This window comes from Salvelinus alpinus, chromosome 10 (genome assembly GCF_045679555.1).
Source record: "Salvelinus alpinus chromosome 10, SLU_Salpinus.1, whole genome shotgun sequence".
Lineage (NCBI taxonomy): Eukaryota > Metazoa > Chordata > Actinopteri > Salmoniformes > Salmonidae > Salvelinus > Salvelinus alpinus.
This window is the reverse complement of record NC_092095.1, coordinates 22946901-22967276: the sequence shown is the minus strand read 5'-3', so window position 1 is coordinate 22967276 and position 20376 is coordinate 22946901. Positions and strand designations below refer to the sequence as shown.

Below are 20376 nucleotides of genomic sequence, written 5' to 3'. Positions count from 1 at the left end.
ATATAAAGGCCAATAGGCAGTGGTGTGTATTCATGGATGCCAAGGGAAGCCAGGCTTCCCCAAAAAATGTTTAAAAAATAAATAATATAAAAAAATGTATTTAGTCTCTCTCTGTGTTCGTCCTTCATCCCACAAGTGGCTGAATGTATGTCACCAGAGAAAGCATCCGAATGAGCAAAACAGCGGCCCTCTGTCTCAGTATGTGTAGCCCATCTATCTGATGCTGTCTGGCCAAAAACAGTATGACATTGTTGCCGCCAGTAGCGCTGAATTCAATAGCGAGGGAAGCAAGCAAGCATTTGGCCTCCCTCTTTTTTTTTATTATTAAAAGAATAGCCAATCAGCGTTGAGTTAAACTGAGTGAGCCCAACTCTGAATGGTCCTGGCGCACCAAAAGAAGAAATTGTCATGGGAAGCCAGATTGAATTTGGCTTCAAACCATTCACATCACAGGCAAAACGTCAATGACAGAAAAAAACGTGAATTGTTGCATATTGTTGTGTCGTCGTCCTCTCAGGCAACCATGAATGGAGATAGGGATTTGGACTTGGTGTACCGGCCAATGATTATAATGCTGATTCATACATTGTGCCCCTGGCCTGAGAGAACAGAAGTTCAATATGTAGCTATATGTAGTAGGCTAACGTTAACTAGCTGGCTCATCATTGCCAATTAAAGATAGGCTAACTAAAAAGCCTTTTAGACAGGTAGCCTTTTCTAGGACGACAACAACAAAACACACACACACACACACACACACACACACACACACACACACACACACACACACACACACACACACGAGAGAGAGAGAGAAATCAGTACCATGGACAGCCACATGATATTTAGCTTACATTGATTGGACTACAATGTTTTTGGTATGTATGTAAGTTGTCACTGTGTTAGCCTAAGCAGGTGATTTAAGGATGTTGAAATGGTGCAGAAATGACGTTAGCAGAGGCAGCTCCTGTTTTTTTGTGACTTGCGGCAACTCTGTGGTTGTACGGTAAATCAATAGTTGTTTAGCAGTCTTAAAATGTCAGAAACATTAACTTGATTGACCATGTTGTAGGTCATTAGTGATGGGGGGGGGGGAATCGATACAGTTACATATCGGGATATTATTTGACGGTATATCAATGTTGCAATATTATTTTTGCGCTAGTTTGCTGTACCTGCACCAAAACTCCAATTTGTTTTTCGCACTTCTTTCCATGACTGATCAAAACTCGTTTTCTCATGGCTCCCTCTTGTCCCTCCGCAGGAGACACATGGTGAGCAATATGTTTGGAACATCGATTCGCAACAAAATCACAGTATCGAATAGCAATACATATAGAATCGTTAGCAACGCAATGCATATCGGCACCTAAGTATAGTTATAATATCGTATTGTGAAATCTGTGGCAAATATCAGCCCTATGGGTCATGTACAGTGCCTTCAGAAAGTATTCACACCCCTTGACTTTTTCCATATTTGGTTGTTACAGCCTGAATTTAAAAAGGATTACATTGAGATTTGTGTCACTGGCCTACACACAACAACCCATCATGTCAAAGTGGAATTATATGTTTTAAGAAAAGTTTTAAATTAATTCAAAATGAAAAGCTGAAATGTCTTGAGTCAATAAGTATCCAACCCCTTTTTATGTCAAGCCTAAATGAGTTCAGGAGTAAAAATGTGCTTAAAAAGCCACATAATAAGTTGCATGGACTTACTCCGCAATAATAGTGTAACATGATTTTTGAATGACCTGAACCCTAAACATACAGATAATTGTAAGGTCCTGCCGGCGGGCGAGCAGTTAATTTCAAACGCAGATTCAACCAAAGACCAGGGAGGTTTTCCAATGCCTAGCAAAGAAAGGCACCTAAGGAAGGAAACCACTCAGGGATTTCACCATGAGGCCAATTAAAACCATCAGTGTTTCATGGCTGTGATAGGAGGAAACTGAGGATGGATCAACAACAATGTAGTTACTCCACAATACCAACCTAAATGACAGATTGAAAATAAGGAAGCCTGCCAAAAACATCTACCCTGTTTGCAATAAGGCACTAAAAGTAAAACTGCAAAAAAATGTGTCAAAGAAATTAACTTTATGTCCTGAATTTAACATGTGATGTTTTGGGCAAATCCAATAACACATTACTGAGTACCACTTCATATTTTCAAGCATGGTTGTGGCTGCATCATGTTATGGGTATGCTTGTCATCGGCAAGCACTAGGGAGTTTTTTTTAGGATTAAAAGAAATGGAATATAGCTAAGCACAGGCAAAATCATAGAGGAAAACCTGGTTCAATCTGCTTTCCAACAGACACTGGGAGACTAATTCACTTTTCAGCTGGACAATACCCTAAAACACAAGGCCAAATCTACACTGGAGTTGCTTAACAAGAAGACAGCATATGTTCCTGAGTGGCTGAGTTACAGTTGACTTTTATCTGCTTGAAAATCTATGGCAACACTTGAAAAAGACTGTCTAGCAATGATCAACAACCAACTTGACAGAGCTTAAAGAATTTTAATAAGAATCATGTGCAAATATTGTACAATCCAGGTGTGCAAAGCTCTTAGAGACTTACCCAGAAAGATTCACAGTCGTAATCGCTGCCAAAGGTGATTCTAACATGTATTGACTCAGGGGTATGAACACTTAAAGCAGCAATAGGTAACTTTTTGGTAACCCGACAAAATGCACATTGACATATCTATAACACACATTTCTTTCTCATTAAAAGCAAGTCTAAGAAGCGGTAGCTCTGTTCTATGTGCACTTTTTCTATGCTTCCCATTCTTAAGTTTTGTTTTTGCGTCTTTTACTTTTGGTTTTGTACACCAGCTTCAAACAGCTGAAAATACAATATTTTTAGTTATGAAAAATATAATTCTATAGCGGGTTAGATAGTACAATGACTCTCTACATTATACTTGCCTGCTTTGTGTCACAAACCGAAATTAAGCGAACTATTAGACATCCTGCTGGCATGTGCTCAATTCCCATCAGAATGTTTCCTTGACACAGCGGTGGCCTCTGAGGAACTTACCCTTCCAGAGGAGTTGGAGGAGACACATTACCTCAGATTGATGTGATAGGCCTCTTATCTTTTATTAGACCCAACCATTTGAGGGCTCTTTATTCAAGTTCGGGTCACAGAAAAAAAGATGGGGAAGAGAGTAGAGAAAAAGCTGCAAAATCAGTTGTTATTTCACTGTCAACTCATGAACACAACCAAACCATGCGATGATCGCTCCAACGCTGTCCTTCAAACTCATACGTTAAGGCCACAAAGTCCTAATTAAAGAAGCCTTTTCCGGCTAATCAGTCATCTCATTGCAATTTGTCCCTTGTCGGGAGAATCAATTTAGTGCACACAGAAGATGTCCCATTTACCATGTCTTTGTGCTATAAATGACTACCGGGTGCCATTTTTCAACATAAGTTAGCCGGCGTGTGATAGAAGACAGAACGCCACTCCATCAAGGCATGGTTCAAATATTTTCTTTTGAGAAAAGACACCCCACCACCAAGGTCAAGTTCATTTCGCAAAAAAAGCCAATGGGAATGACATTTTCCAAAGGCTTGCTGACATGTAGCTCTGATAAGATAGGCAATCCTATATGATATCTACTGTAATCGATGGCAGCGTTGACATCATGAGGCAACATTTTCCATGAGCTGTCAATCATAGGCACATAGAGCCTATAAGGAGGCTAGAATTACTCAAGGAGAATCAATTGGGTTGAATCAGTCAATGGCTGACAGAAAATGATAACCCTTAACAGAGCTCTTAAGCCGTGTTTCGTCAAATTGCTCCAGTTGAGTCAGGTATACCTTCAATTGATAGATCTAAAAGAGGTAAAAGCGGCTTGTTTGTGCAATGGCCTGGGGAAAGTCAATGCGGCTTGCTTTTCTTCTGTCGAACTCAGCAAACAGATAAGGCAGGGATTAATTGAATGTTTCTGTTTAGCGACGTGTGTCGTCGTGTGTTTAGCGACCGAGGTCGATATCTAGCTGCATTTTCTGGGGCATTTCATGGTAACGCTATATTACAGAAGACCTTTAACAGTAGCGCTCAGGAATGATAGCTGGGTCCATTGAAAATAGAATCAATTTCTATGGCTGGGTCATTCACGCGTCGGCATGTTCTTTCTAGATTGTTACAGATTTCTGTGGTTAACCACACAGCACATTTGGTTAGTATTCAGACCCCTTGACTTTCCATATTTCGTAACGTTTCAGGCTTACTCTAAAATTGATTAAATAGTTATTTTTCTCTCCTAATCAATCTACACACAATACCCTATGATAACCAAGCACAAACAGTTCATTTTATTTTTGCGAATGTATTAAAAAGAAAAAAAAGAAACTGGGTGCATGAGTGCTTGAGGCGTCATTACAGACCCGGGTTCGATCCCAGGCTATGTCACAGCCGGCCATGGCTGGGAGACCCATGAGGCGCACACAATTGGATATCACGAAATTGGGGAGAAAAGGAGTAAAAGTACAATAAAGTACAATTAAGTATTCAGACCCTTTACTCAGTACTTTGCTGAAGAACATTCAGCAGCGATTACAGCCTTGAGTCTTCTTGGGTATTGTGATACAAGATTGGCACACCTGTATTTGGGGAGTTTCTCCCATTCTTCTCTGCAGATCCTCTCAAGCTCTGTCAGATTGGATGGGAAGCATCGCTGCACAGATATTTTCAGGTCTCTCGAGATGTTCGATCAGGTTCAAGTCTGGGCTCTGGCTGGGGCACTCAAGGACATTCAGAGACTTGTCCCGAAACCACTCCTATGTTGTCTTGGCTGTGTGCTTAGGGTTGTTCACCTCTTGGAAGGTGAACCTTAACCCCAGTCTGAGGTCCTGAGTGCTCTGGAGCAGGTTTTCATCAAGGATCTTTCTGTACTTTGCTCCGTTCATCTTTCCTTCGATCCTGACTAGTGTCCCATTCACTGCCATGAAAAACATCCCCACAGCATGATGCTGCCACCACCATGCTTCACCGTAGGGATGGTGCCAGGTTTCCTCCAGACATGACACTTGGCATTCAGGCCAAAGAGTTCAATCTTGATTCTCAATGTCTGAGTCCTTTAGGTGCCTTTTGGCTGTCATGTGCCTTTTACTGAGGAGTGGCTTCCGTCTGGCCACTCTACCATAAAAGCCTGATTGGTGGAGTGCTGCAGAGATGGTTGTCCTTCTGGAAGGTTCTCCCATCTCCTCAGAGGAACTCTGGAGCTCTGTCAGTGTGACCATCGGGTTCTTGGTTACCTACCTGGCCAAGGCCCTTCTACCCAGATTGCACAGTTTGGCCAGGCGGTCAGCTCTAGGAAGAGTCTTGGTGGTTCCAATCTTCTTCCATTTAAGAATGGAGGCCACTGTGTTCTTGGGGACCTTCAATGCTGCAGACATTTTTTGTTACCCTTCCCCAGATCTGTGCCTCGACACAATCCTGTTGTCTCGGAGCTCTACAGACAATTCCTTTGACTTGATGGCTTGGTTTCTGCTCTGTGGGACCTTATGACAGGTGTGTGCCTTTCCAAATCATGTCGAATCAATTCAATTTACCACAGGTGGACTCCAATCAAGTTGTAGAAACATCTCAAGGATGATCAATGGAAACAGGATGCACTTGAGCTCAATTTCGAGTCTAATAGCAAAGGGTCTGAATACTTGTGTAAATCATGTTTTTTTATTTTTAATACATTCCCAAAAATTTCTAAAAACCTGTTTTTGCTTTGTCATTATGGGTTATGGTGTGTAGATCGATAAGGGGAAAAAAGATTTTTTATCCATTTTAGAATATGGCACTAACATAACACAAGGTTCTGAATACTTTCCGAATGCCCTGTACTCATCAGGCACATTTTTTGTCCTTGCCCTCCCTAGTGAGTTTATGATGAACCATGTTAAAGAAAGCCTAGAATATGTGATCTGAGCAACGTAAGCCATTATAGCCTGCCTTGAAATAAGCTAACACCGGTAAAATGTTTCTCAATCAGATCATAGCAAGCATCAAATGATTTGTTTAGAGGATCAAGTCAAACAGGTGGATCTAAGCCCAGTGTCTTCTCACGTTATTATTAGTGCATCGCTTATGCTGTAATATTCCCAAACTATATAATCAAAAGAAATCCTCCTCCTCCTTAGGCATGTACTGGATTTACTGCCTACAAAATAAAATACTACTAACTTGTCTTGTATACAGCAACAGAGCAGCGAACACTGTACAATCCTTGCCCAGGCAAACAAAGCTGAAGGATTTTCAAAGCCGCAGAGCCTTCTTTGGTGCCGGCGGCCTTTAATCCCCACTGATCTGATAGGATTAACACGAGGACTATGCTGAGGCTGGCTCAGAAAGCCATGGCTTTGCTCCGGTGCCTTGGGCTCGCCTAAAAGTCAGGTCAGACGGATTCGACGGCGAGAAATGATTTAGGCGAAACTCGGGTGACCTAAAGACTGTCAACTGGTATCCAGTTCGCAGGTTATCGTGAGGTAGGCTAATACTGGCATTTGGTTAGCAGGTTATCGTAAGACGAGAAAAACCATTGTAGACAGATTGACCGCGCACAAATAGGCACAAAGGGCGCTGTCTGATATGAAATCGCATTATGCATTCCATTTCCATCTGCACTTCCATTTTGAAGCCAAACCCTCAGTTGCGCCAATGACCGTATTAGCTTGCCCCTGACTGACTAACTCACTAACTGAAGGTTTGGCAACAGATGCACGGCAAGAAGACCCGCACTCTCCAATAGATAACGACAGAAATCAAATATAAGCTTGAAATAGATTGTCAAGATGCCGTGGCACAGACCCCTCTCTCCACTCTGCTCAGAGACAGAGCAAAACAAGGTTCAGAGGAGCAGCTAAATTAAATCCAGAGGAGTCAGAAGTAAAATAGTTTGGGTCTGACCTTCTTCTGCTTATTGGCAGTGGCGAAGTGGGCCTCTTCAATAATTTACTTCAATTAAGCCATCCTCCCTCTCCTAACTTCTCCCCTTTTTAGCCACTTTAAGCAGTTTCTCCTCAAAGCTAATGGTGTTATAGCAGGCAGGCCATACTTGACTGAACAGTTCATGCACTGTTGCCAAAGGGGATTGGGTGGGAGTGAGAGTGACTAAGACTCCCAATGACTTGGAATGTGTGGCTGGGGTGGCCGTCCTCATGGATGGAGGCTAATGCGGATAGCCCACTGGATCTTTTTTTATACAGGGGTGGCAAATTCAGCGCAGATTTTTCTGCGAAGAGACTAGATCATTTGTTTTGGTACTGTCCATATGTAGCTTGTTTTTTGGTCGCAGCAGGTTTAGGAATGGCTGAAGAATTTGAACTTTTGCCTGGAGCTAAATTCTGCAAATAGCACTGCTGGGTGATTTGAAAAGTCATAGTCAATCGATCAATAATATAATACTTTTAGCAAAAAATACAAAAATATTAATAATTTACAATCTGTAGAAACTATGAGAATAGAAAGGTTCAGAAATTGTAAAACATCACTGCACAGCTGAAACATATATGGCAAATAGAACCCAAGAGATATATGGGAGAGGTTGAGGGTAGCTGAAGGACAGGATTAAAAACAGACAAAAGATAACTACCGTAAAATATACTGTGTCCAAAAAAGTATATAGTATGTACATACTGGAAGTAGAAGCCTAAGTGTTGGTGTCCATTAGTTTACTCCAATTAGGGGAAGTGTGGTAGGATTAGGGGGAAATAGTAGTGGGCGTGGCCAATAGCACTGTATCCAACCAAATATTTTGGAAGCCCTCCACTTGACCGCAGAGACAAAATGTTGCTGTTTAAAAGCTAATTTCCTGCAATTCTAAAATAAATCTATGGGGGAGAGAAAATGACCCGTTTTAAAGCTACACTGAACAAAAAAATTAAACATGCAACAATTTCAAGATGGTTCACATAAGTCAATTTAAAATAAATAAATTAGGCCCATATCTATAGATTTCACGACTGGGAATACAGATATGCATGTTGGTCACAGATACCTTTAACTTCTTATGGCTGCAGGGGCAGTATTGAGTAGCTTGGATGAAAGGTGCACAGAGGTGCCCATAGTAAACTGCCTGCTCCTCAGTCCCAGTTGGAAATATATGCATATTATTATTCGTATTGGATAGAAAACACTCTGAAGTTTCTGAAACTGTTTGAATGATGTCTGTGAGTATAACAGAACTCATATGGCAGGCAAAAACCTGAGAAAAAATCCAAACAGGAAGTGGGAATTCTGAGGCTGGTTGATTTTCAACCAAGATCCTATTGAATTCACAGCGAGATATGGATGAGTTTGCACTTCCTACGGCTTCCACTAGATGTCAACAGTCTGTAGAACCTTGGTCTGATGCCTCTACTGTGAAGGGGGGCCGAATGAGAGGGGAATTAGTCAGGTCTGCCATGACCTGACCATGCTTTGACCATGCGGGTTCACATGAGAGGGAGCTCTGTTCCATCGCTCATCTGAAGTTAATGTAATTCTCCGGTTGGAATGTTATTCAAGATTTATGTTAAAAACATTCTAAAGATTGATTCAATACATCGTTTGACATGTTTCTACTGGCTGTTACGGAACTTTTGGACATTTCGTCAGCTTTTAGTAAACGCGCTTCCTGACGTTGGATTTGTTTACCAAACACGCTAACAAAAATAGCTATTTGGACATAAATGATGGCCATTACCGAACAAAACTAACATTTCTTGTGGAAGTGGGAGTCCTGGGAGTGCATTCCGACAAAGATCAGCAAAGGTAAGTGAAGATTTATAATGGTTTTTATGAGTTTTGTTGACTGCACAATTTGGCGGGTAACTGTATGGCTTGCTTTTGTGGCTGAACGCTATTTTCAGATGATTGAATAGTGTTTTGCCGTAAAGCTTTTTGAAATCTGACACAGCGGTTGCATTAAGAACAAGTGTATCTTTAATTCTATGTAAAACATGTATCTTTCATCAAAGTTTATGATGAGTATTTCTGTTATTTGACGTGGCTCTCTGCAATTTCTCCGGATATTTTGGAGGCATTTCTGAACATGGCGCCAATGTAAACTGAGGTTTTTGGATATAAATATGAACTTCATCGAACAAAACATATGTATTGTGTAACATGAAGTTCTATGAGTGTCATCTGATGAAGATCATCAAAGGTTAGTGATTAATTTTATCTCTATTTCTGATTTTTGTGACTCCTGTCTTTGGCTGGAAAAATGACTGTGTTTGTCTGTGATTTTGCAGTGACCTAACATAATTGTTTGTGGTGCTTTCGCTGAAAAGCCTATTTGAAATCGGACACTTGTGGGATTAACAACAAGATTACCTTTAAAATGGTATAAGATACATATAGGTTTGAGGAATTTTAATTATGAGATTGTTTGAATTTGGCGCCCTGCACTTTCACTGGCTGTTGTCATATCGATCCTGTTAACGGGATTGCAGCCATAAGATGTTTTTTTATATAAGTAGGTGTGTGGATCAAAAAAACAGTCAGTATCTGGTGTGACCACCGTTTGCCTCATGAAGCACGACATCTCCTTCACATAGAGTTGATCCGGCTGATGATTGTGGACTGTGTAATGTGGACAACATTACGCTACATTTAAATTTTGTGCGAAGTTGTTGGTATTAGCGGGAACTGGAACAAGCCGTACCTCGACCCAGAGCATCCCAAACATGCTCAATGGGTGAAATGTCTGGTCAGTATGCAGGCCATAGAAGAACTGAGACATGTTCAGCTTCCAGGAATTGTGTACAGATCATGGCAACATGTGGCTGTGCATTACCATGCTGAAACATGAGGTAACGGCAGCAGATGAATGGCACGACAATGGTCCTCAGGATCTCATCACGGTATCTCTGTGCATTCAAATTGCCATCGATAAAATGCAATAGTGTTTGTTTTCCGTAGCTTATGCTTGCCCATACCATAACCCCACCGCCACCATGGGGCACTCTGTTCAAAACATTGAACATCAGCAAACTACAAACGATGCCATTCGTGAAGAGAACACTTCTTCAGTGTGCCAGTGCCCATCGAAGGTGAGCATTTGCCCACTGAAGTTGGTTAAGACGCCAAACTGCAGTCAGATCAAGACCCTGGTGAGGATAACAAGAATGAAGAGGAGTTTCCCTAAGACAGTTTGTGCAGAAATTCTTTGGTTGTGCAAACCCACCGTTTCATCAGCTGTCAGGGCTGCTGGTCTCAGACGATCCCACAGGTGAAGTAGCCGGATGTGGAGGTCCTGGGCTGGCGTGGTTACACGGTTGTGAGGCCGGTTTGATGTACTGCCAAATTCTCTAAAACAACGTTTAAGTTTACACTGAAAACGTTTTACCATCCCGAAAATGATTATTTGTTGGAATGGCGGTAACGATTTTGCAGCCACTGCCCACCCCTGCTAAATGAATACAGGGGAAACACTTGATAGCCTGACAAATGGCTCGGGTATTGGCTCGGGTATTAGCTCGGGCAATTGAATCAAGTCAGCTAAATGCCCTCTCGTAAATAACCTACCACAGTCAAAAGCCCAGACTGACCACACATGATAACTGTGACCATTTTTTAAATAAACAGCAGCTATTGAACACATCATCATCTGGTTAAGCACTTTGTTTTCTTATTAGCAGAACAGTGTGGGTAAAGAAATGAGCAAGAGAGATTGTTGTCTACACATACTACAGGGTTAGGATAACACACTCGGGGCAAGATCCCAGAGTAAAGAAATTACTCGTAAAATATGGTTGGGTTAAAACCAGTCGCTCGCTCACACACACACTGTTTCCACTAGGATTTGTGCGGTTTTAGAGGCCCTCCTCTTGGCGGCAGAGCCAGAATATTGCTGTGTCAAAGCACATTTTCCACATTTCTACTCATTTTGCAATGGGGCAGATGTAACATATATTTTACAGTTTTTTAGTTTACACTGAAAACCAGTGGTGTAAAGTACTTAAGTAGTACTTGAAAGTATTTTTACTTAAGTCAATTTTTAGGCATCTGTACTTTACTATTTATATTTGACAACTTTTACTCCCTTACATTCCTAAATAAATGTACTTTTTAACCCTATACATTTTTCATGACACCCAAAAGTACTCATTACATTTTGAATGCTTAACAGGACAGGAAAATAGTCCCATTCACGTACCTATCAAGAGAACATCCCTGGTCATCCCTACTTCCTCTGATATGGCAGACTCACAAATTATGCATTTGTGCTCTCTAAGTGTTGGAGTGTGCTGCTGGCAATCCGTAAATTCTTATCATTAGGTGACAAATGCTTAATTGATGCAAATATAAAGAGAGACCCTAGATATTTTGAATAGCATATTCTACCATCCTCTAAATAGAACAGGAATTCAGTAGCCTATTCTAGATGAAGGATAATGTGTAGTTACTAGCTCACCACAATATCACCTATAGAGGCTCGGTGGGATAACGTGCTTGGTGTATTAAAATATAGGCTAGCTTGAGCAATGGACTTGGGCTGATTTTTCAAAAGGGGTCAGGAGGGTACGGGGGATGAGCAGATATAAATAACCTGTCAATTGGGGAATCCTCCTACCCCTGTAATCCCGTTGAAAGGTGTTCCTTAGAGGTAATAATAGCACCGGTGGTTTACGAATGTGATTTAGTGCATGGCTGTGGGACAGGGCCCGGCCAGCGTGTGGCAGGGTATGGGGGCCATGGCTAAGCTACTAACGGCTGTCTGTGGAGACAAATGAAAAGCCAAAGCCTCTCTGGCTTGCTTTCCCTCTGTGTGCAGTGTTTCCCCTATATGCATTTAGCAGCGGTGCAAATAATACTTTTCGGGATGGTAAAAGGTTTTCAGCAATGGAGTAAAAATAAAGATACCTTCATAGAAAATGACTCAAATAAAAGTGAAAGTCACCCAGTAAAAATACTACTTGAGTAAAAGTCTAAAATTATTTGGTTTAAAATATACATAAGTATCAAAAATAAATGTAATTGCAAAAATATACTTAAGTATCAAAAGTAAAAGTATAAATCATAAAAAATTCCTAATATTAATAAATACAAGATGATTAGTCAATTTGATTATTATTATTAATGATTATTGTCACCAGCATTCAAATCTGAGGTGGTAAGTGTGGTACATCCAATAAAATGTCCAACCTCCCAAATGGGCATCCCCACAACCACTCACTAATATTCAGATCTGGGGGATATACAGTGTCCTTTAATAGATTAAATAGACCACATTCAGTTCCAAGAAAAGCTACAGTGGCAAATCTGGAACAATGGCATCACTTGTGCGAAAGGCAAGCTGCTATTGTGGCAGTAGTTACACTCAACACCAATGTTGTTCCGCAGTCTGGGCTGCTGGACTAGTAGACGACATTTGTCCTTTGCAGGAATACCAGCGCATTAGCGAATTGTTGTTCATACACAACATTCTTAGGGACATTACATTTTTCTATTCATTATAATTAGGCCAAATTTGTAAATGCACGTGGCAGTCAAAGTTATGCAGAAATGTTTCAGCAAACTGATCCTCTTCAGTGTGCAGGTTGAGTAGGTAAACTCCAAACTAATTCTTCACTTCAATTTCTAGGGGGAAGAATTGTTGATGTCTGTCTAAATGACAAAGCAAGAGACTAGACTGACAATTTTAAAACAGCCACACCAGTAGAAAGCTTAAAGATGGCCAGATCTTATCCATGATGTTGCTCAACGATCAATAAATCATTGTTTTATTCAAAAAGTATGATATATTTGGGCTTGAAGTGACAAATCTGAACTGCCCACTTTGTGAAAATCTGTGTAAATGCGGTGTCTTTTCCTATATATGACATTCACATTTTTTCAGCCTAAATTTAGTTTCAGAGAAGGGTTTTATTTGAATGTTACCACCCACTAGCCTGGCATTGTATATTAATCAGAAACAGATGCAACGTCAGTCCTCTTCGCGACTGAGATGAGCCAAACAGCCTTGTGTCCACCTGGCCACCTGAACCATGGAGCACATTAAAATAGGGGATGCAAATTGTATGTTTTTGCACCTCTGCTTTTTATTTTTACGTGAAAATTACCATAATCCATTGGATAATTGGTCAATTTTCCCTTCCTTTTTAGTTAGTCTGTATTAAAAATTCATATACAGTATCTGACCATTTTACAAAATTGTATAATTGCATGATATGATAGCATTTTGCAGACCTGCTCCCCCAGTCCCCCCAAGATTAATGTTTTTTGTCCACTAAAGATTTGCTTCACTAAATGCTCCACTGCTTTCATTGGTGTATTGTTAGCTAGAAACCAGATAATGAAAAGGCACCCACAAAATAAAATTCAAAGGTCATTGTAGCCTATCATTTCACTTCCCCTGTGAGAACCATGAGCATGGACTGACTTGGCTTTTCTGTGCCGCAGCCGGCAAACGTTGCACAGTGTCCATTACAATGTAGAAGAACACATATCAGACTTCAAAGATAGGCCAGTGGTTTCTATCGGTGGCAAAGATTTCCATAAATCAATGCGTTTGACAAATCCAGCTCCAGAATCAGCCAGAGCCAGCTGGCTAATCTTTTGAATATGGTGTAGTAAAAAGAAGGAAAAAAATCCAACAGATAACATTAGCTCGCTAGATAAAAATGTGCAAAATAGCGAGATTAGTTTAGCATGCTAGCTAGCTACACCGAAAGCCGTCAGGGCCCTATTTGTTGATGTTTATCAACTCCACCTGGAAATTCCCACACCCAATTTGTATAAGTAGCCTTTGTCATTCTTCAGAGCTGGAACCTAAACGTGCATTTTCTCTCTAGGACAGGGAATTACGTTGAAATAGTGTCGGCAACTTCCTCGGGGAGGGTCCTTTAAAACACAAAGGCTATAGGGTAATTGTACCTATTTTCTAAATATTATGTTTTCTGTTGTTGGCAGACAAAGGACAAGACAGTCAGTCCCACATGGAATCCAAATAGTTTGTTGCCAAGGGATACTTAAGAGATTAGTGCTCAAATAATCAACCATTGTAAGTGAATCTGGTAGAGTAGAGACACAAACTTGTTTCTAGGTCGGGAATGTTTTCCAGGAACTAATCGTTTGTGCTGTGGGGGGAGAAAGTGTTTTTGAATGCATTTTGAAGGACATACTTCACATACTAGGCAATATACTGTAAAATTGATATGACAACTCTCCTGACCCAGTCCCACGCACATACAGACACAGCCGTTCTAGAAAAAACATATTGCAGAATCTGAGAGAATGTGAAAGAAACTCAGTCTGACAAAGTTCACATACCCATATAAACCGATGCAAGCAAAAGCATTGACACACCTGGGCAAATCTGTCTTCATTCTTGAGGGACTCTATAATTAATCATGCAAGCTGATTAGAAAATGGGCCCATTTCTGCTTAAGGCAGCAAGGAGGTTAAGAAAACATGAGGGTCGTTCCATGTAATTTAAGCAAGCCATGACACCCACCATCTCAGATTGTTCTGAAATCATTTCTGTAGTTAGAAACAGATAAGATTAGCATTCCTGCAGCATTATTTTGTTGAAATATGATTTGATCTCTGAGAAATTAAGCTAATTGTGTGGCTTTTGACCATTTCTTTGGATTACTCATGTCAGCCTACTCACTGTTAGAAAAAAGTCTAAATCGGATGTTAGGTACTATATATTTATTGAATATTATATGAATCCTATAAATTAAAAATGGCCAATTTGCATTACAATCAATTAGCTTCATTTCTCAAGAGATCAAATTATATTTCAACAAAATAATGTTGCAGGAATGCTAATCTTATCAGTTTCTAACAGAAACATTTTCAGAACAATCCGAGATGGTGGGTGTCAAAATCCTCTTTCTTGTGGTTTTTGAGGTGGAATGACCCATGACATATGGAAGAGATTAACATGGGTGATATGAGCATACTTGTGACGAGATAGGGTGGTGGTCCATGCCTCAGTTTGAGGTACTTGTTGGCTCGCAAGACCTCATTCACTGCAGCTGTTATTGCCACAACGGTGATGAAGCTTGACTTCGGGAAAAAGACACCAATACTTGAGGGAAGCACTTTTGATATTTCATGAGTACCCTGCGAGTCCTACTCCCCAGAGAGGTTTTGCTGTGAGAACACTCAGGGATCTTTTTTCATGTTTTCATTCAGAGCCTTCAAGACCTTAATGCAACAGACTGTTCTTTCATCAAGGGAGATTAACTCCAAAGCACCCATTCATCACCTTCTTCCCCCCTGCCACGTGTGTGTACAGTACACGTGTTTATGTAATATATGCATGAGTGCGTGTGATAACATATAGGCCAGGGGTCCCCAATTACATTCAACCGATTTTTCCTTGAGCGGGTAGTCGGGGGGCCGGAACATAGTTCTAAATCATTTGTACACTGCAAATTGACCACTAGAATCCCAAACAGAGATAGCATTTGGCAAACATTGATTACATTACAATCACATATGCCTCTCTAGTTATGCATGGGAATACTTGGGAACAGATTTCCTAATTTAAAATTACTTTGAGGAGATGCCCTGGTGACTTTACAGTCTTACGACGACCAACAACAACAAAAAAGAAGTTTGCTTTTGCGCAGAAAACGTGGGGGTGGGGGGAGGGGGACCCGCCGGCCGCCTATTGGGGAACCCGTGGGCTGATAATGAGCCTTTACTGTGGACTTTATGATGGCCATAATGAGTTACTGCCCCCTCCATGAAATCCATTAAAGGCGGATATTAAAAAAAAGTCTGAGCTCTGCACTGAATTACACCAGTATCATATGACCACATTACCCACATATAACTAACAAGGAGGACTAATCAGAGACATACACACAATCTACTGGAGCCACTTTCAAAACTGCAAAAAAGGGTCATTATAGTAATCAAAACAACAGACAGGTTTTGAATGCCCTGTATGACGTGATTAGGACATTTCTTTCCTTTCAAATACACAATTTAAAATGGCATTGATGTCATCACTCTTATCAACTATTTGATTGAAGTACTTGCATTACTTTTCTAGAGGTTCTGAATTGGATGTGCAAACAAACACATGAACATCATGCCCTGGCTGTGACCAGTTCCTCAAACCCAGCAATGATGAGGTTGAGGTACCTAAACATCATGCTCATGTTTACTTCACATTACCATGTGTCTATTTTGAACCGAAATGTAATGTGCATCTAGCATATTCATTATCAGACAGATGCCATGTCATGCTGTGTAGAATATAATACAAAATATGAGCTCCTGGAGGGGACCATAATCAGGTTTCTAAAACGTGGTGCATTCATTAAGCCAAAGGGTACGCCAACTCACTCACACAATCCATGTTGTTAAAAACAGAGAAGTGGGTGGGAGGGATACTTGTTGATGTGGATCTATCGGTCAGAGCTGCAGGTTGTGATGCACATCTGTAATAACTATGAGGCTTTGCTGGCAGCAGAACCAGATTAGACCCGCGCTTCAGGAAATAATTGATGCGCTCAGTCAGCAGTGTGCAGCAATAGACCACTTGAGCTTGTATTTTTACCCCCTTCTCAGCCAGTGATTGGACATAATCATCCATGAAATGCCCAATTTCCATCAGTATAGCCTGTGGTGGACCATCCGTGATGGTCGGCCATTGTGCCGCATTCTAAAAAGGCCCCTTTTCATGTATTTTGGGGCGCTCACAATCCAGGGCTTTGTTTTTCACAGTGGTTGGGAAAGGAGGGATATAGTCGTTATTAAAATGCTTCAGTGATACAGGCACATCAGAGACTAGAACGACAACAGCCAGCGGTATCCAGAGCTCATATAAGGGAAAGAGGCAAATCACTCACAATGAATGGTCAACGGTAGAGATGAAAACACCCCCAGGAAATAGAGCTCCAAAAAATGTTGCTATACAAATATAATAAGCATTTCTAAGATATGAATGTCTCAATATACATGGAAATGTACATAGAAAAAACAGTAAACCAATATAAACCTCATAAAACCAATCTCAGATGTTGGCTCCGTCTGCCACAACAAAATAAAACTAACCAAATGTATTACTGTTCACCACCATGCATATTTGACAGCATGTCAGGAGACCTTGAATCAGGGAAACTAACACTGGCCATGGAAACACGGGTTTGCAACATGCAGGCGGCATGCCTTTTGAATGATTACCCCAGACACAATTCTATGTTCCAAACCACTGCTCTCCTAAAACTGTGGCTCAACTTTCATAATACTGCATGAGGGCAATTTCACGGTAACATAGTGATGCCGAGACTCAAGATTTTTCACTTTAAAATGTAGGTATGCCAAATAAAAACCAATGATTGCAAAGATAAAGTGGCACTCCAGTCTGCTTTTCACCTCATTTACTTAACACAAGGCACATCTCAATAGGTGGTCCAGATAAGTCATGACATGGCACAAGTGGGGGGGGCTTTCCTCTTTTGTTCTCTATTGTTCCTCAAGGAAGGGGGAAGGCCGATGACATCACGTATTACCATTAGACAAACTCCTTGAATGCACTACTCCTAGAAGTTTTAACAAAACACTATTTTGTTAAAAACTAATTTGTTTTACCCTTTAGTGTGTGTACCTCACTGTATTTATACTTGGGATATCGCTTTTCAAAAGTAATAGTTCAAAAATCGCTGTGCATACAACTTTAAATTGAACAAAAACACATTTACTTGAAGAACAGCGCAGATGTAAAGTTTCGTAACAGAATGACCGTTTGTGCCGTCATTCTGTTACCAAACTTTGTATGATGATTTGATAGTAACATAGGACAGGTGGGTTTAATTTATTTAAAAATATATATATTTTACCTTTATTTAACTAGGCAAATTTAACTAGGTTATTAGTGGTTGTTAAGCCCCAATGTGGAACTTGTTTTTCACCGGGCTAAAAGAAACCAGCACTGGGACTCTCTGGCCATTAAAACTACATAGGGAATGAATAAAACAAAGATGGCCCTGGAAGCATAGTGATAGGTGAAACTACACCCATAATAGTGTGGTCCACAGCTAGGGAGCATGCTGATTATTGAAACGTCAAGTGTGAAGCTCCTGGTTTACTGTGGTACCATGTGCCAGGAGACCCAGACTCAGAGAGGGAAACCCTCGCACCACCCAAATGAATGGGAAGAACTCTGCAGAGGGTCTCTGTTGTCAAAATAGCATTGGAAGTTGCTAGAGTGTAACAAAGCCTCCCCCCAAAAAAACTGCAAAGTTTGCACTGCAGCCAGGCCTGTACCACACATCTCAACAACACTGAGGTGAAAACTGGCATTTATGAAGCATGGGATGGGCTTAATCTGGTCCAAACCCAGAATGTGTGAATTAGTTGTATGTGTGTGCTTTTTTGCAGCACCATGAACAACAAAGGTTTGAAGTCAAGTGAATTCATGAGGTAGGCTACACCAATGTGATAAAATCATAGAGAATCATTATATTGTTCAGTGTGCTAAATAATGTAGTCATGGAAATAGACACATTTAAGTAGCCTATAATGTCATGATAAAAAGGTGGCAAAGGTGTACTTTCTACTCCTGAGGACACCGATGTGAACATGTACCCTGGTGTGTTATTGCAACCACTTAAAACAGAACAGGAATCCCATCGGTGTTTACAAGAGCTGTTGATAACGCAGTAATTTTCCACTTTCCCTTCACAGTTGGGAGCAGATTGCCCGTGTTTACACCGCCCGCTGGGTTGAGTGGGGCATAGGGTCAACAGCATAGGCTGTGGTTGTGTGGCTCTTTAGTCTAATATAGCCTACGGCACCACTGATGAGATGGCAAACGGAATGTCAAAACAACATACCTCAGTTTTTTCGATTTGTTTTCCTTCTTGTTGAGCACTCCAGGAACGCAGTTTGTGAGCTCGGTCCAATCTGCATGTAACCCGCAACTCCAGCCAGTGGAGAACCTCGAAAACAGCCAGGTCTCCTTTCTGTTGGGACGGTAGCATGTACACTTTTTCTGCCCTGGTCTGCAATCACACGGGACTTCTAGTCTAACATTTTGCACCAGATGCCTGCCAAAAGTGGTTCCGCCAGTTTTCTGTATGTGAAGAAACACTATCACGTCTTCACCCTTGATCTCGAAATCAACGGTGCGTTCCAAGTCTCTGACAGGAAAGTAGTACTTTTTTACATAATGGGGATCCGGAGTAGGGAAAATATCCATATTGTCCTCGGCGAGGTACCCCTGTGGAGACCCGAAGTTCATCACCCCAGGAGCCACGTACTGATATAAAATCATCATGAAGAAGACGGATCCGACGACGATCAACAAAAATTTGCTGGTCCTCTCAACCATGTTCCCTCCAGTGCCGTTCATTTGTTACCATCTCCCAGATAACCGAAATGGGGGTACTTGGTACCTGAGCGTTGCGCTCTTCGTTTGTCCCTCCATAGACAGTGGGGTTTTAGCTCGTCAGAGGACCACGGAGCAATGAGAGAGCAGGCGTGGATACATTGTATCTCGCCCGCTTTCACAGAGCAACCTCAATCCGAGTTGGCAAAAATCCAAAGCTGCGGATCAGAAGCAACTTTGAACCTTGCTACGCCGACAGTCACAGCACTCTCAGCTCCCGCAGAAGAACTGTTCGCTTCTTACCAAAGTAAGCAGCATTCGAATCGTCTTCCCCCTCTACACTGTTGTTCGGTCGTCACTAGTTACCACAGCCACAAAGTCATAAATCCCGCCCATTTCTACAATTTATCTTCTTAAAATCTGATTTTCAAATCTTAACCTAACCTCAACTCTAACTTTAAACCCACTGCTAACTTTATGCCTAACCTCAAATGAAGACCTTTTTTTATTTTTTATAATATAGCCAATTATCACTTTGTGGCTGTGGTAACCAGTGAAAACCCGGTTGTTCTGTTGCTCCAGGACCAGCATGCACAGCGACACCCACTTCTCAACACACATTTACGTTCATCTCACACACGCAAGAAAAGCTACCTATAGGCCTACACGTGTAATTATTTGTTTGCAATACAACGCCCACAGTGGAATTCCTTGTCTCTAAAACCATATTAAATTACTATTATAAACTGAATTAACAACATATTCTATAGCATATATGGTATCTACAATGTGTTTTATAATTAGTGTCTAATTTATCCTAAGGAATGAATACAATGAGTGTGATTACATGCACACAATAATACGATGTGAATAGTAATAGTTTGATTTAAACGTTTACATGCTTTGCAAGAAGAATGATTGCCCTAATAATGCTGTTTGCATCGACACATCTCAAATCAGGCCACCTGATGCAGAAAATTGCCAATCAGAATAAACGTACCACAGCAACCATGTTATTTTTGTGATGCCTATTTGGTGCGGAGTGCAGACATTTATGGTTTGTATGTGAAAACTATTTCT

General features: G+C 41.0%; 1 protein-coding gene across 1 annotated transcript in view; it reads right to left on the bottom strand.

The window, feature by feature from the left end:
- LOC139531730 (heparan-sulfate 6-O-sulfotransferase 1-B-like) overlaps positions 1 to 19647 on the bottom strand; it is a 94981-nt gene extending 75334 nt beyond the window's left edge. The window contains exon 1 of the mRNA XM_071328456.1: positions 18803 to 19647. Coding sequence (XP_071184557.1) covers positions 18803 to 19320 — 518 coding nt within the window. The 5' untranslated portion in view covers positions 19321 to 19647. The remainder of the gene's footprint in view (positions 1 to 18802) is intronic.
- Positions 19648 to 20376: the final 729 nt, after the last annotated feature.